Raw genomic sequence first — 18,360 nt, forward strand, 5'->3', positions numbered from 1 at the left:
TTGTTAACAACGAAATAAACGAAATTTAATCACCCACGAATATCTGTGCTTTTACAGTAATTTAAATATGTGTATATTTTATTTGGTTATGTTTGCATCACTCCGAAAGTGTATAATATATTATATCGGAAAAAATCATTGTCTGTAGGAATATCGATTTTTTTTATCTTCATCAATCATCACGCATCAAACTTAGAACCTTATAACAACCTGTTTCCTGGAAACAAATTTGAACAAATGAATTTAAGATGAAATCAGTTAAGCGGCATCAGCTCATAGAAAAATACAATAAAGATTGCAAATATCTCAGGCTGTAAGCTTCGTTTTCAACAGATAGTTGATGGAATCAAAATTAAATAACACGATAATTTTACTAATTGGTTATGATATTCTAGGTATTTGATAACAGGCCTTTCCATCGTTTAAAATTTTACTGTGTTGCAGAGTTTACGCAAAGCACTAAAATTTCGCGGTATTTTCGCGATCAAATTCGCAACTGAATCACTCTTCATTATAATTACAAACAAATACATGCATACACACTTTTTTAAAATCGCTAATTCGTTGCACAAATGGTATGGTCGTACATATTGATAAAAGTAAAAACACATGTTCATTGGAAATTCTGGTCGATACAATCGGACTACTTTACATTTTTGAAAGTAAATTTGCCGCGATTATTTGTCAGTTTTCTTGATCGAATTACCGAATTACAAAAAAAAATAAAATGACTTCGGTACGATGTTATGTTTGACTTGCAGTGCTAACATAATTCTAGAGCCGCGTGGCTCTATAGGAAAGACATATCTCTTTTTTTTTAATAATACATATATTCAATTTATTTTAATGCAACTACCAATTAACTGTTATATGGAAGTGTGAAAACAAATTATTTGTCTTTGTTCCTTCATGCGTGAAGTCCGGCGAGGGTCCAGGAGAAAATTGATTATGCAAAGCGAAGCCTTAGTAATTAAGTGCTCTACCTTTTAGAATGGAGAGACGGTAGAATTGTTTGATTAAAGTTTCAGTTACAGAGAATTTATATGTTTGGATTTTCTAATTATCACAGATCTTACTCTGTCGGCAAAACTTTTACTGTGTCGCACGCATAAAATTTTTGAATCGTTGCCGTGTCGGGTAAAATTTTCCTGTGTCGGGAGCAATACAGTAAAACTGATCATGTAGAACCCTGTGCTAACAAATCATCATAACAAGAATGGAATTGAGAATATGCTGATTTTTTAATAACGAGGTTATTTAAATCCCTTTAGTATCAACTTATCTGTTAGGAGCCTGCCTCTATTTAAAAATTGATCGTACTCCGAGCATCTTCTTAGGTATTTGATAAACCGCACAAAAAAGTCTGATGACTTAGACGCGGCACATGCTTCCAGAACCCGTGACTGCTCCTATATAAACTACATAATAAGGTTTTATAAAATCCATTCGAGAAAGTTTTGTTGATTTCCCAGTAGGGACTATGAAAATACTTGCAAGAAACCCCTGCCAAGTTCTAAACAAGAGGACACGAAATTGGGAAAACTACTTTTATATTGATCTGTGATATACCATAAATGAAGTCACTCGATATGTGTATTCACCTATATACAGGTCTGAATCCTAGAGATTCCCCTGATGTAACTGAACATGCAAAAATCGGACAGTTTATCTCACATTTGACGAAATTCTGTCGGAATTGGGGAAATTTGGTAAAATGTTTGGGTCCGTTTACGCCTTAGCCAATTAAAGTTTATAAATATTCTATGCCCAATAACTTACACAGCCGAAGTAGAAAAAAAATTTTAAAGGTGTAATAAGTACCAGCTACTGTTCACCGGTCCTGAGGCGCCCAAATACTTACAATGTACAAAATAGAATCAAAATTCACTATCATTAAACAAAGTGGATTGACTTATTTGCTTTGACTTTTTAAATCTACAATTAAAAGAAGCATTCCAATAAGATTTACATTTTAATTGGAAAATATCATTTCAGGTAAGGCTGAATGGTTGTAAACAGTTGCATTTTTATAATATTTACTTGTACATGCAGTAATCAGCCATTTTAGTACAGCCATACCTCATATTGATAAACACATTTTTCAGCACTCTGGTTTCTTGGGACTCCAAAGTGTATGCTCATTTTAAGATTAAAGTTTAAGGCTAAAATTTGATAAAAAAAATTATAATTAAAAGATTTCAAATAATTTTAATTGAGAACATTTTAACAAAAAGTACCATTTCCTCATTTTCAATATTGCCTGAAAAGGCTATACTAGAAATATGTTTCCAACATTTCCTGGTACAAATTACAGCAGAACCTTCAAATCTCTGTATTTATATTTCCTAGTTTTGCATTTTGAGTCCCAAAAGGTAAGTGAAATATCTAGCAACTATCAATAAAATTAATATAAGCATATTTAATATTCGTAGATTTAGCACTATTTTGGAAAGGTAATTATTTGTTCTGCATCATGTTTAAAAGATGAAGAAAAGAACATACTTGGTTCCAAAAAAAAATCATAAACAATACAAATCTGTAAAGCAGGCACCAAACACGGACCCCTGGAGATTTGAGAAGTGGGATCGGATGTGTAGCAGCATTAAACACCAAATATTGACCGACATTTTTTGTTTGGTTAAAATATTTTAAGTAGTCAAATTCAGTATAAAAACCAAGTATGAAAGAGTCACATAAAATACGACCCAAGTTTATATTAATGATAGATTATATTTGCTTACAATGTCAGTATAGCAGACATAGAATTTACAAAATGCTGACTTTAAACGAGGTTGATGAAATCCCTGTGACTTCAACTTATTAGTGAGAAGCATGTTTCACTTTAAAAAATGACCGTACTCAGAGCAAGCGAATAACTTGGGAGAAATAAACAACGTGGAAACCAGTCTTTCGGATGAGACCGTATTAGCCGAGGTACTGTGACGCAGTAGGTGCTGGCACGAAAAATGTCCCTCACTGCTCAATCACTGTAAGTGCCAAGTATAAGACAAATTTGCAGCTCTCCGTCGACCAGTGGAAGCGTCTCCGTATGAGTGAAAAATTCTCAAGACAGACATTAAACAACATACAAACTCATCTGTTGTTTAATATTCAACGTAATAAGACAATTGACCATTATCATATTATAATGATAAGCATTCATTTCTTAATATTTAGTGTAAACGTTGCATAAATTTATTTTACCCCATGTTACCTCTTCCAGGTCTTCATCTGTTTATTCCTTGAATATCACTCACTGGATTTTGTTATGCCCCTCAGTTGTGACATCATAATGGGTTTTGCATGAGAGTGGTGAAGTAAATTAAAATAGACGCCTAAATAAATCAGTGTGAAACTTTGATAGTGATGTATAAAACAGGGGATAAAAAGAATCTCCTATGATTTTTGGCTCGGGAATAAAAACACACAACTCGTCAGATAAAAATCATATCCCACCACATTTCATGGAAAATGGAATATTTTTCTTTTTGAAAGAAAAAACCAAAGATAATAAGATCATGCCCCTGTCGCTTAGTTATGATTTAGTACACATGTAATTAGTGTTACTGGATTGCAGATGACCAAAGAAGTTGCATTAAATGATCACACGAACAAACTCACTGATCATCATTATAAACAAAAAATACAGACTGTTATTTCCTGTATTTCCATTTCATTTTTTTTCATTGAAATGAAAATATGTCTGAAACCCCGTCCATTGCATTACTAAGCCAAACACAGCAAGAAGACAATTCAAATGACATTATAGAGACAACAGAATTTACAGCTCCTTTTTATTAGTAGTACTATCTCGAACACAGGAACATCAAAATTTCAATACTAAAGTGTTTATTTTTCTTCTTTCAAAGAATATATATAATTCTTGTAAAGGGCCAGTGACTCTGTGATTTGTACATCAAAAAGATGATAACGCTTGAGATTCTTATGCTTTACCTGATAAAAGGCAAGAATTTATTCATTTTTGTTAAACCTTTGAACCTCCACTTCTAATTAACTTTCATTAATGGTGTACTGCTTCTGTAACAGTTTTTTTAATATGCTGAAATTCATAACTTTAACTTTCTAACGTTCACATGTTAATAAAAATCAATAGCACATTTTTTTTTACTTCAAACGAATTTTTAAATACCTGATGAGGAATATATCAGATGTTAACAAAAGCATTTAAAAACATGTAAAACGTGTCAAGAATTTTTACTTTCACTTGGATGAAAACGGAAATCAACATAAAACAGAATAGTAAGTTTAAAAAAATACTCCTATATCCAGTCGGGGTAAAATTTTTTAAGGAGGCTGGGGGTCAACAAATTAACCATCAGATTAACTTAATTTTTTAGATATGATATCTTAAGCTGTCAACTATCATTTGGCAAGGAAAATTTTACACATTTTAGTTTTAAATTTTGACCATTTTTGTATGGAGCTCTTCTTCTAAAGATCAATAAAGTTCAAAAATGACCGCGACCCCTCAGCCCTCTTCAAACTAATTTCTTCATTTCTTAAGAGAGTAACCCTTTAACCCCATGAATATTGCAAATATGGTGTATAGAGAGGGAGTTATTTATTTATTTAGTATGACTTCTTTTTATTTTTCATTTACCTATTTTACAAATGGCTGTCAATTGCAAAGCGAATTTATTAAGAGCAACGAAAGGGGAAAATGACTTTTCTACAATTTGAAAAAATTATTGAAAATAAGACTTCAAAAATCAACTACATAGATAACGTCTTTCGTGCACAGCTTCCGACGGAACTTTTAGAATAATGTAATATTTTTTAACATTTAACATAACATTAAAAATATATCTTGGATAAAAATAAAATAGAAATAAAATAACATAATAAAGTGAAAATCCTAGACTATTATGTGCTACTGAACTCTTTGTTTAAAGTATTAATTTAGAATAATCAAGCTCTTAAATTACTACAAATCAATAATATTTTTTGTCGTTTTACAGCAACATACTAGTAGTTGTATATCATAGTCATAGAAATCATAATAATGTGATTTTTTTCTGGAAAAAATACAGGAATTGTGTATCGTTTATGGCTATTTCAGTTCCAGTGTAACAGCAATCTAACGCGACCTCTCAGAACAGAATCAATGGATCCTAGGATCTGATATGTACCTGGGGCTCGTAACATTAAGCTTGCTAAGTTTTTGACTTAAGTAGGGTCGTAAGTACGTTTTAGGCACAATCTTAGGACCTGTCTAAGTACTACTTAAGTATGTCTTAAACCGTAACATAAAGCGAACTAAGCTAGGTCTTAGCTAAGTCAAACTTATGTTTAAAATATTTCATATGAGCCAACCTATGTTTTTTGATTTTATATAGATATTTTCATTTTTTGATTTTTGCTAAAAGTGATTCGGTTAGGGTTTTAATTCATTACATATTGAAGTTGACGTCCTTGCCTATTGGTTTAAGTTATGTTAGATTAGATTTCGTATTAAAATTTATAATTATGTTATGAATTAATCGGAATGTTTGGAAGCAAATACCGCACGGTCAGAAAGTGGCGAGTTGTGGTTCATTGTAAATTTACGGCAATTATTTTATCACCTGAGATGTTTTCAGTTTTCCTTTTGTAACTCTTTTGTTTTGACAAATGTTCACTTACCCTGTTATTATCGCAGACAAGAAAAGATAATCGACCGTCTATCTACTTAAATTTGAAACTCTGAAGAGTTCAATACATGTTGAATCCCCGCTATGTATCAGGCCATGTATGTCAGAAGCAAAAACTGCAGAAGTTTTATGATATACTCATTTGCAATTTAATCAAGGATACAAAAAAAAAATCGGGATATTTTTCCGTATGTCTCCACTTATCAGCAATTCTCTCTCTCTCTCCAACTGTAGTGAGCCCTGTCTAAATCCGCACTTGTCGCGTTCTACAGATACTTTTTTTTATAATATTATTATTACTGTCATCATCCTCTTTCTTTTCTGTTTTTAACAAATCATTTCAACTCATTTTTTCAAAACGAACATACAGATCCATGGTTTATTACTGTGTTCAATTTACTTCTATAACCGAGGTCCCACTAATTTCAGACGTATCCCTAAAATTAAATTTTGTATTTACATGTATGCTCTGTTGGGAGTGATATTGGAATCAGTGATCAACCCCCCCCCCCCAACGAAAAAGTAAAATTCTTAAATCAGCGTCAAATAGAGATAATTATTTTCTTTAATGCATAATATGAACAGAGGAATATTTTAACATCGAAAGTCAACATTAAATAATTCTAAATATATGTACATGAAAGTTAAGATATACTTAAGTCACCTCTACCGGCCGCCTAAGTTCTGCTAAGATTACCAAATCTTAGCACGCTTCTAGTTACGGTCTTACGTTTTAGACTGTACTTAAGTCCTACTTAAGCACGGTCTTAGACTTAAGTAGCCTTTATGTTACGACCCCCTGTACTTTAAGTAATTAGTCGACCAAGGAACTTATGAAATGATGAACTTTAAACCTATTGATATTCTTGTTTATCCAACTTGCATGCTGTACTTACTCCATATACATGTATTTCACCAATTCTCCTTTTTTCACTCCATGAAAATTTAGTGCTTGTGGGTGATGAATCTTTTTCTAATAAGGTTTGTAATTTCGAACTCTCTATTTATTGCAAGTTCCTAATTACTGAATGCATGTATTAATAATTTTTTTTTATTTAACTCCGGATTAGTACACACACTTTTTCACATTAAAGACAATATTGTTAAAAAATAAAATAAATAGATTTGTGCGCTGATATATCATTTTGCTTCTCAAAAGTGTGAATGACGTTTGAATATAATTATTCATAACATACAAAATATATTTTTGTACCAGGTGTTACCTTACTTATGCTAAATTCTGGTGATTACCTCCCAACCCTACCCCGTTTCTCTAAATAACTTTAAATTGGATTTTTAAAAAAATGTTCTACATGCTCATAATTTTCAACACAACAATAAAATATTTTAAAATATATTTAACTGAGCGAAAAAATCAAAATGAAACTCATTCCTTTCTAAATGGAAATTCCAGCATGATTATTGTGTATTTCGTTGCCATGGCAACCGAAATTATATTTTTATAATCATTTTCGGAAACTTACAATACCTGCTTTCAGAAAATATGTATTAGTATATACAAAAATTACAAGAAATACCTGAAAAATCTAAATATCAATTTGTCCAGAAATGCTTAAAATCTATGCCATGGAGGGGGTTAAGGTATTTGAATTCTCTGTTGTTTGCAAGTACCTACTTACTGAATGCATAGATTAATGCCTTCTTTCTTTAGTGCATGAACTATTTTTCTCACATTGAAGACAATATTATAAAAACTAAAATAAATGGTTTATTGTGCTGATATCATTTTGCTTCTCAACGTGTAAACGTTTGAACATACAAAATATTTTTTTCTTCTACAAGGTGTTACTTTACTTACCATATCGACTTCACCTGAACTTAAAGTAAAATTTAGAAGTGACACCAGCCTTGTTCTGAGCTGTAATTATTCCGTGGAACACGGAGAACGTATATCAGATAGAGAGATTAAATGGCAAAAACGAATAGTAAACAGATTCGAAGATGTTGCGGTGTTTTCTCCTCCTGGCGGAGAAGAACCTTATATTCATCATAAATTAGCCCCTGCTCTTATAAATAGAACAAAACTTATCACATCAAATACAAGTGTATCCTCCATTGCCACATTGATAATCCACGATGTTGTCTGCAGTGATGAAGGATTGTACCAATGTTGGATAGAGTATTTTGTCGATGTCGACCATAGAGACAAGCACAAGAAAAGTTTATCTTTAGTTACTTTTGAGGGTAATTTCAATAATAACAAAAATAACGTCAATAATATAACAATACAATTTCCTTTGTATTTAGATAGACACTGAATACGAATCAGCTGTACGTCGCGACATTTACAAATTAATGCATGACATTATGTACAGGTTGTATTGTCACAGACAGTTTAAACACACCATTACAGCATGATCTCATATGCTTCATTCTCGTTCTGTTTATACCCATATTTTATTTAAACAGCTGAAGCTACAGAACCAGTACAGTTTGTTTTAAAACAACAATTCCAGTTGGAGGAGAACCAGTCCATACATCTTATGTTGGAAATCCGGCGGGAAACGTCAAGATCTGGAAAGTCCCGGAGAAAACAAAGATTCCAGAAATCTTGTTCACTTCAAATTTACTGAACAACAAAACAAAGAGCTGTACCACTTTTCTTAACGTAAGCACAGAATACAAAGTTTCCAGAAAAAACAACGGGATAAAATTTCTTTGTTCCTCACAAAATAACCTTACACAGGAGCCAGGACCAGGGAGATACTCACAAAGAATATCGGTGCTTTGTAAGTTCACCACAATTGATCAACTCTTTACTCAAGGTTGTAATGAAGACTGGTATTTTCAATAAAGACGCATTTTTTTAAAAGAAAGATAAGATATATTTTAGTTATTCTGACCCTTCCGTCCGCTGCTGTTGTTCATATTTATATAAATACATTTTTATCCTTTATTTTTTAATTGTCCTTAATTTGATAAACATATTCAGAATAATTCAACATTTTTTTTATTTTAACTTACATATAGGTACAATTTATTTATTTTGGTGAATATTGGAAGGGCTGGTTTATATACCTCTAGTACTTTTTTTTAAAGATTTTTAATAGAATCTTTCTTTTAAAGATGGACCGGGGACGCCATTAATTTCACTTTTACTATTCAAAACAAGGTACTATGTCGATGATGATATAAAACTGGAATGTTTTTCTGACAGTAATCCGCCCCCAATATATAGCTCGACATTTCTACCTACTAACAACAACGAAGACGATACAAAATACTTCATCAGTAACATGTCTTTAGTGGAGCTGAACAAACTTCAAACCAACAATTCTGGAAATTATGCTTGCTCTGTGTTTAATACATTCAATGAGAAGACTTTTAACATTACGTCTATGGTATCTATATTGGTTAGAAACCACCCTAAACAACGTAAGTAACAGTTACACCTAGTGTATTTAAAAAAATAAGCATCCCTCTTAGGAATAATAAAGACTCATGGCTGATTCTAATCGCTCATTGGATAGCATTGTCTTCAGGAAAAAAAACCTCTAAGATTATTTTCATGCATGTGATATGTCTATATATTTAATATCGACAACTCCACAGCTTGTTAGAGCTTTTCTCTGTGTTTCTGTTTAATTTATATAGTTTTTTTTCATTTTGTACAAAATGTGTTGTCAAAAGATAAGGTTCCTTTTTTTTAGTGAAAGTTGTTGCGTATTTTTTTTTAATATATCATCATATTTCTACATATTTCTTTAATAATGTTTAACAATAAAGTGATATGCATGTATCATGCATTAAGAATGATGCTAAACGGCATCTTCGGGGACATGTCGAACAGAGTAAATTTGATATAGACGGGAACATCAAAACCCTGGCACTATTACAGAAGAAGCAATCCCGGAGAACTACGTAAGTATGAGTGAAATTAAAAAACATTTAATTTTAAGTATTACAAAAACTAAAAGAAAACTTCTTTTTAAGGACTCTATTCTCATGACTGCTGGTGCAGAATAAGAGATCTTGCAAGTAAACCATTAAATTAGCCATTGTTGTGGAGAAACGCCGGCGGATGTTTGACTTCAGACTCCCAGTTAGCTGCATAACTGTAGCTCTCCGAAAAGAAAAAGAATACACTGTATTGACAGACTAGAGAGCTAATCCTTTGCCATTGCACTAATGAATTTTTCAATTCACCAATGATATTGAGGATTTCAAAATGCGTCTTTCTTGAAATTGAAAAACCTTCAGACCAAATATATCGGAAATTGTATTTGACCTGCTTTCAATAACTACAATTGGAAGATTTTAAATATTGCATCTATGATAACTATATCTGTTATAAATTAGAGGGTTCAGGTAACCCGACTTAGCAGTGTAATTGTGCCATTTAAACGCAATTTATTGGTGTTTATAACCGTGATTTTTGCATTATTTTTCATATTTATCTAAAAATTAAATATAAGGAATTTGTTCTACATTGCTTGAAGTTTCGTATGATGTGCGTGTTATGTCATTGTGAAAAGTTTGTAATAAAAATTAACCAGGTCGAAGTTGTGCTAAAATTGGATGCGGGGTTTCCCCTTTGATGCATGGCACTGTAATTTTGTCTCCGCGATGTTGATAGCGTCATTTTGATTGGCTTTCCGGGAGGCGATTTTTAGGGAATTGACAACATTGACCTATCAGAGGAAAGCTTACATTTTGAAGATTAGCATCGTTATTGTTGCATCTATATGCAATGTGCAGATGTTCATCTATTTTCGTTTCAAAGGAAAGAGATAAATTTTACTACGGTAAGTAATCAGAATATTTTTATGCAACATACACTATTAGAAAGCTGAGAAAATTTCGCATCTGAAATTTGTAGTTCTGTAATCATTTCGGAAAATAATTCACCCGGATTCCACTCAAAAGTCGTCACCCCGACGCAACTTTTGAACAGTTTTTAAGCACGTATAAATTTATGCATACTTTGTATCGTAAAACCACAAGAGAAAATAAAAAATGTGAGATTAAATAATATTAGTCTTAAAAAATCTATGAAAGCTATGATCATTTCCTACTACATCATGCTACATTTAAACATGAAGAATTATAGAAACGGTCCCTGAAATAAATGTACAAATTTGATTCTGTAACCAGGATTTCCTTTGAATTCTGAAATACTGTAGAATAACCCGAAGTTCTAATGTGATATAAGACAATGTTTATTTTTTGCTTTACTGATAACTATAAAAATATTTATAATTGTGTTTATGAACAGGATACTTTGTGGTTAATTTTTTTTTTCAGTGAGACTTCGGGAAAATTCTAGGATCATTCCATATTATGATGTACCTGCCGGTAGTAGCAAATGTCTGGGATAAACTGGTTTAACATTCAACTTGTCCAGGAAGCATGGATCGATAATTTAGACTGAATATGTAGAATTATTTATCGATACCGAAAATTTGATATCATGTATTTTAAAGATCTATATAAATTAAAATAAAGTTGTGAATTTACTGTAGTAAATTCTTTTTTTTTTCTCCAATCTTTGCCAGTTTTATAATATTGACTTTTTTCTTCTTTGCGATGTCCAGACAAAATTCTGACTTTTAGTGATCATATTTAATTAAAATCACTCTTCTTATAAATCTTTTATAAGTAATAATTTGTAAAGAATTAATAAAATTTCATTATTTGTTCCTAGCTTACATGATTTGAAAGCATTTTATCAATAAGACTGTGTCGACCATTTTGACTATTGGCGGCCATATTGGATATTTTGCCGCCATCTTAGATATTTTTCAGCTGGCATGGAAACAGAAAATTAGAGCTTGCATAGACCTTTCCGAAAATATATAGTTTGCCATACTTCCAAATAAAATTAGACTCTATCCTTTAAAAGTTACCTAGATTTAACGGATTTTTCTTCCTTTCATGTGCCATCATATAGTATTCTCATTTAGTTAAATTTTCTTACATAAAACAGCAATACTCGCAACATTGATAATTTCATAACTTCAGTTCTACTTGGAATTTTTTCGCCAAGTAAAGTATTTTATATTTCTGAATGTGTCCATGTTTTTGCTAGACTATATTTATTTGAATATGTCTCATCGAAAATTTATACCTGTCATATAGCGAGACTTCCGCCATAGTGAGACTTCCCCCCGGAAGTCTGGCTATATAGTGAGTCCTCCCCCTGGAGGAAAATATGGATATATAGTGAGACTTCCCCCCATAATAACCATAGTGAGTCTTCCCCCTTCGGTTTTCGGTTTGGATTTTATATACATTGACATAATGAGATATTTATTGTATGCTTTAGGGACCTTTTAACTTTTATAAATTTTATGAAGTATTTTTAGGATTTGTATTTCAATTTGAAATTAAATTTGCGTGATATTAATAAAATTACATAACTATAAAATCAAATAAGATGGATTTGAGTTCCAATACACTTTAAATTAAATTCTGACTGTCATGCATATTTTAGCAAAGGCACCGGATGCATGGATTGGGCTTAATCCCCCCTTTTTTTTTTAAATTTATGACCGGAAAAATTGCATGAAAATGTGTGCATCCCCTGCTCATCACACCCATATATCAATTCATACAATTATTTTTTCATTTTGGTCGTGTTTTAAAAATTATTCATTTAAAGATATTTTATTAAACTGGGTTTGGACGATTGGATGTTTGAATGCACGTATAAAAAAATACGTAAAATTAAAAAAATATATATACTGCATTGCAATTGTCACTTATTTGACTAAACTATTTTGCACTAAAGTCGGAGATGGCTAATTGTCAATTTTAGTGTGTAGATCTGTTTTGTCGCAGTTTCATTTTTACACTTTATACGTTGAAACACAGAGCGTACATATATGCATCAGTCATTACTTGATTGAGATAAGATATTTGAATATGAATTTAAAAAATAACAAAAATAATTCATTTGTTATTATCCTTAAAGTAGATTTAAACTTTATGTACATGAAACTTTCGATAAATATAGTTAGGAACTAAGAAAATCATAATTGAGATTTGGAATGCATGTTTTATTTTTCACATTCGAGCACAATTATTTTATTTCTCGCATAGTCTTAAAGTACTATAAAGTTTTCTTCTTTTCGCTACATTTTTTATTAAATCGGTTGAACCATATCTAATGTGTAAATAGCTAATGTTTGTACACAAACAGAAAAACAAACAAACAACACTATGCTATCAATTTTTTTTTATTCAAATGCTGAAAACAATCAGATTATTTCATATAAGTGACTCGTGAACTAATAAAATTATTCGTTATCAATACATGTAAAGGAATGGGTATACATATTATATATATTATATCATCTCAATTTTACATGTATATGTTATAATGGATATCAAACAGTTAAAACGATATTCAAACTGTTCATGCATATAAAATAAATATATAAATACATGTATATATATGGAAGTTAATTTCGTCATAAATTAACACTGTTAGAATTTTTTTAAATAATAAAACAATGTTCCGGAAACTATAATATGAGGCGGAAGTCTCGCTATGAATGGGGGAAGGCTGGCTATAAAGTGAGCCTTGCCCCCGGAAGAACGGCTATATAGTGAAACTTCCGTGGGGGAAGTCTCACTATATAGCCATTCTTCCGGGGGGAAGGCTCACTATATAGTGAGCCTTCCGGGGGAACCCTCACTATGGGGGAAGTCTCACTATACGACACCTGAACCCCCTATATAAATACATTAATACAAAGTATGGATACACTGATGTGTGACTTGTCAAATCGGGGAAATTTTAAGAAAAAAAAGATGATCAGAGTGTCAGTACTTGGAAATTCTTAACGCTTATAATTACCCAGGTATATTGTTATATCGCTTTCCTTAGTATAAATCTGTTTTGTGAAGTTTTATCTATCTTTATCTTTATAAATGAGATCAAAAAGTCCTCTGTAAATTTGTATTGATGCAGTTCTAATGTTTTTAATAGCATCGTTTTTTCTTAGTCTTCCTACTTAAAAATTCTCAGACAAAAGAAAATAAGAATGAAAAAGAAGCAAGTCAACAGGACGGAAATGAAGTATTTGATGTTGCAATTGTATACCTAATTAGTGTAATTCAATCTAAAATTTAGAAAACACTTTCCCATTAAGGATATGGAGGAAAATGCCAATGGTTTAATGAAAGTCACAATAGTTATTAATAACCGGATGGAAATGAAGTATTTGATGTTGTATACCTAATTGAGTTAAAAATTTGGAAAATTGGAAAACACTTTGAAAATGCCTTTAGTTCAAATAAATATATATCCAGTCGGTTGTTAAACTCCCAATTCATTGACCACCAACCTTTTGTGTATGGTTTTTATGCCACATTAACGAGTTTTCTGGAAGTTTTCCGACTAGACCAGGATTAAGAATTGATTACAGGAATATTCTTGATTTCTAATGATGAAGACCTGTGGATTACCGAAAAGTTGTCCAACAATATTGAATTAATTATTTATCATTTGCAAGAATATTAAAAAAGCCGATCCCAATTTAAAGAAAAAATGATTGTCAACAAGGAAATCACAGCTGGTTATCTTAATAATAAAAAAAATCTTTGCAACTACGTTTTCTCGGAGGCAGGATTACGCAAAATTAAATGAAATTAATCATATCATAATAAAATCAGTTTAATGGCACCATTCATCAAAATTTCAATAAGATTGCAAATATTAAAGACTTTACGCTGTGTATGCTACAGAGAGCTTTAGAAATCAAAATTAACAACTATATATCCTTATGCTTAATCATATATTCCCAATGAATATTCTATAATGCCCGATCACACTCGTCATGGGTTCTATGAATCATATTAGCATAAAAATTAATGCTTAATACCGTAATTGATATGAGATATAAGAACCAGTAATAGGTTATATTTGCTAACAAATTATCAAAACGACCATAAAATAAAATGTTTTTTTAACCTAGCTTGTTGAAATCCCCGTAACTTCAACTTATCTATCAGTAACCTGCCTCTGTTTAAGAATTGATCGTACTCAGACCATCCTCTTAGGTATCGAACAACCCATAGAAAGCAATCCTGTGGCTGAAACACTGCATATTCACGGGTTCAGCTTCCAGGAATCCGTGACTTTAGAAATTCACCTCCTATGTTAAACTATTACAAAAAAAAAACCTGGCGCGAAATGCCAAAATAAATAAATTACATCATTTGCTTTTATAAAACCCACCCGCGAAAGCCCTGTTTTATATAAAACCCGTGCCATAAACCCCTTTCCAGTTCTAGATATGGAGATACACATTTGAGAAACTCATTTTTAAAAATTGAATGACGTGATATATCATTAATAAAGTCACGGGGTCTGTCCATTTACCTAAATCTATATCAGAATCTTACAGAAACTCCTGATGTTACTGTAGATGCCAAAATGGGAAAGGAATCTTAGTTTTGTCAAAATTTTATCGGAATAAAGAAATTTCGGTAAAATGTCCTAGTTTGGTCTTTGTATAAACTTTGTTTTAATTTAGCACTAGTTTTAAAGCAAATAATATTTTAAATAAATTTCAACCTATCCCATTTTCAACCAAATAAGGGAACACTTAAACCAAGTTTGTTTTTTTCTGTTTTTGAATATTCTTTAATTTTCGTTATTATTCGTCACTAATGCATTGCATGATTTGATGACATATAAACGGTATTGTTGTTATTATTTTAGCAGTCATTGCTGACGAAAGTTTGAGAGAAAAATAATTAGAATACTTGTATAGCTTTATGCCATCGCCTTTGAGTGTTTTAAAATTCATCGCTCGAAAAGCAATTTACTAGTGTATTCGTACTTAGTACAAATAGATAGTATTAGTATTAGTACAAGTACAAATAGATACCGGTATTCTATTTTTAATCTTGACAAATTGGCTATTTAATTGACTTGAATGCGTCCAAACCATAAGAATAATAGAAAATTATTAACTAACCGATTGAATTCATTTTGATTCCTTAAGCTCGCTGTAGCATACTCAGTGTAAAATCTTCAAGTGATATTTGTAATCTTATTGAAATTGTGATGAATGGTGCCATCAAACTGATTTTTTTATGATATAATTTCATTTCATATTGTGTAATCTTGCCTCCGAGCTTTAGTATAGCTGTGCCCTTGATTTGAAGGTAAAATTGCTCATCAAAATGAAAATGGTTATTTTCTAAAACTACTTGAAGGGCTTCAAGTATAAATTCTTTAGAGAATCTTTCATTTGTTTCTGTCGGATATTTCTCCATCCAAAATTTCACAGCTTCAAGTCCCAAGTAATGTGGGATATTGGTGTAAAGACTGGTTACATCAAAACTTACAAGAAGCGTGTTTTTTGTACTTCCTCTGGAATGTAAAGTGGCTCCAACTTATGCCACCCTAGTTATGGGTTACTTGGAAGAAAAGCTATATGATAAACTTCCGGAAATATTTGACAATATTTGGATTTCTATTCATGTCACCCATCACATACTAAGCGTAATATTCCATACAACATGGCAAGACGCATATGTACAATAGTAACCGATACAACTTTACACTCGAAAAGGTTAGAAGAATTTAAATCATATCTCCAAAAACAACATTGTCCGGAGAATCTTATCAATGCCGGAATAGAAAAAGCAAAAAACATTCCTACTTCTGTACTAAGAAACACTCGCCGCAAGGATGATAGTGAAAAAAGCGACATCCCTTTTGTTGTCACGCACAGTCCACGCAACCACAATATTTTAAGATCAGCCAGGAGATTTTTTCCCATTTTGGAACAATCTCAGAATCTAAAAGACATTATCAAGGACTCACAAATTATTAATAGCAGAAGACAGGCACCCAATCTGAAGAAAATCCTGACCAGAGCAAGATTTGCAACGAACAATGCCAAAGTCGTCAAAAAGTGCCGTGACCCACGCTGTGGAACATGTGAATATCTGGAGGAGGGAAGCTTTTTAATATACCCAGTATTTTATTCTGTATGATAATTTTTTTGATAACACAAGTACAATTTTTGCTCTCACAATATTTTCTGATGTTTTTGGCGCAGTTTTATTACATGACGTTGCATCTCAATTTTTATGTTCATTGTGACGTCATAATACGTTGTTCGCAATTGAGTTGCTATGATGAAGGCCGGTAACACGGTTGAAATATTTCGAAAAGTGTTTTAAAGTTTTTTAATTATATATATATATATATATATATATATATATATATATATATATATATATATATATATATATATATATATATGTAGGACTCCAAAGTGCGATGGGACTCCAAAGTCCGATGGTCACGCCAAAGTCCGATGGTCTGCGCCAAACCCCGATAGTTTGACACGCCAAAGTCCGATGATGCGGAAAATTATTAACGTTTATGACGTCATAGTACTGCTGCGCAAAAATGCGATACCGTGCCAAGCCAAGCCCGATTTGTTTATTTAATAAAATACAAATAAACATTAAATGCAAAGATTAACCCTCATCTTTTAGATATAGGTGCGAGACTAACACTTATCAGTCGAAAAATGTGTTAAAACTATAAGCTAGATATCTTGGATGGGTGCAGGACTAATCCAAATCAGTCCAATAGTGTGCGAGGACTAACCATAAAATCTCTCGGGGAAACACATTGGTGTTTAAGAACTAACCCTTATCAGTCGAATAGTCTACAAGGACTAGCCCTAAAAGGTCTGGTGGGCGAAAACAATAAGCAATATCAGTAAAAATGTATGTGAGACGAATACTGAATCAATTGATTTTGAATGCAGGACAACGTCATGACGTCGGACTATGGTGAGGTCATAAACGCTGATTGTTCCTTCGCACCATCGGACTTTGGCGTGTCAGACATCGCATTTTAGCGTCGCGTGTTTCATAGGAAACGAGCCATCGGACTTTGGCGTGACCATCGGACTTTGGGGTCCGTAAAGAGAGCGAGCCATCGGGGTTTGGCGCAGGCCATCGGGGTTTGACGAGACCATCGGAATTTAGCGTCACCATCGCACTTTGGAGTCTTACACACACACACACACACACACCCAGTCACACACACACACACACACACACACACACACACACACACATATATATATATATATATATATATATATATATATATATATATATATATATATATATATATATATATATATATATATATATATGTGTGTATGTATGTGTGTGTGTGTGAGTGTGTGTGTGTGTGTGTGTAAGACTCCAAAGTGTCACTAAAAATAGATATCTTGGATGGGTGGGTACAGGATATATATATATATATATATATATATATATATATATATATATATATATATATATATATATATATATATATATATATATATATATATATATAGGTAAATCTTTTTAAAAAAGAAACACGAAAACCTTTAGTTTAGCTTAAGTGCTTTCATTTCAAATCTTCATAAGCTTTATAATACGTAACATAGCAACATAACGTCATAACGTCATAGTAAGCGGAACATTACATACAAACGTCTATTGTGACGTCATAGTCAAACTTTGCGGGAAAACTGTAGAATGAAAATAATAAGTACAATTTTTACAACAATTATGCTCAATTGTTCAGTCTAGGTTTGAACATATGTATAAAATGTTTTTCTTTCTCACGTCTCTGAATATCACTTTCACTTGAAAGTTTGTAAAAAGGAAATATAGTGAATTGTTTATTTCCACAAGTATCCAAAATGTTCAC

At 31.9% G+C, this 18,360-nt stretch overlaps 1 protein-coding gene across 1 annotated transcript; it reads left to right on the plus strand.

Moving 5' to 3' along the window:
* Positions 1 to 7,444: 7,444 nt before the first annotated feature.
* On the plus strand, positions 7,445 to 9,178 carry LOC134240804 (uncharacterized; the record flags this gene model as incomplete). Its single annotated transcript, XM_062722886.1, has 3 exons — positions 7,445 to 7,856; positions 8,129 to 8,401; positions 8,739 to 9,178. Coding segments are annotated over 3 exons (1,002 nt in total), but the record flags the coding sequence as incomplete, so codon positions are not given.
* Between the last annotated feature and the right edge of the window lie 9,182 nt (positions 9,179 to 18,360).

This window comes from Saccostrea cucullata, unplaced genomic scaffold, assembly GCF_032062105.1.
Source record: "Saccostrea cucullata isolate Sc308-1 unplaced genomic scaffold, CSIRO_AGI_Scuc_v1 ctg1145, whole genome shotgun sequence".
Lineage (NCBI taxonomy): Eukaryota > Metazoa > Mollusca > Bivalvia > Ostreida > Ostreidae > Saccostrea > Saccostrea cuccullata.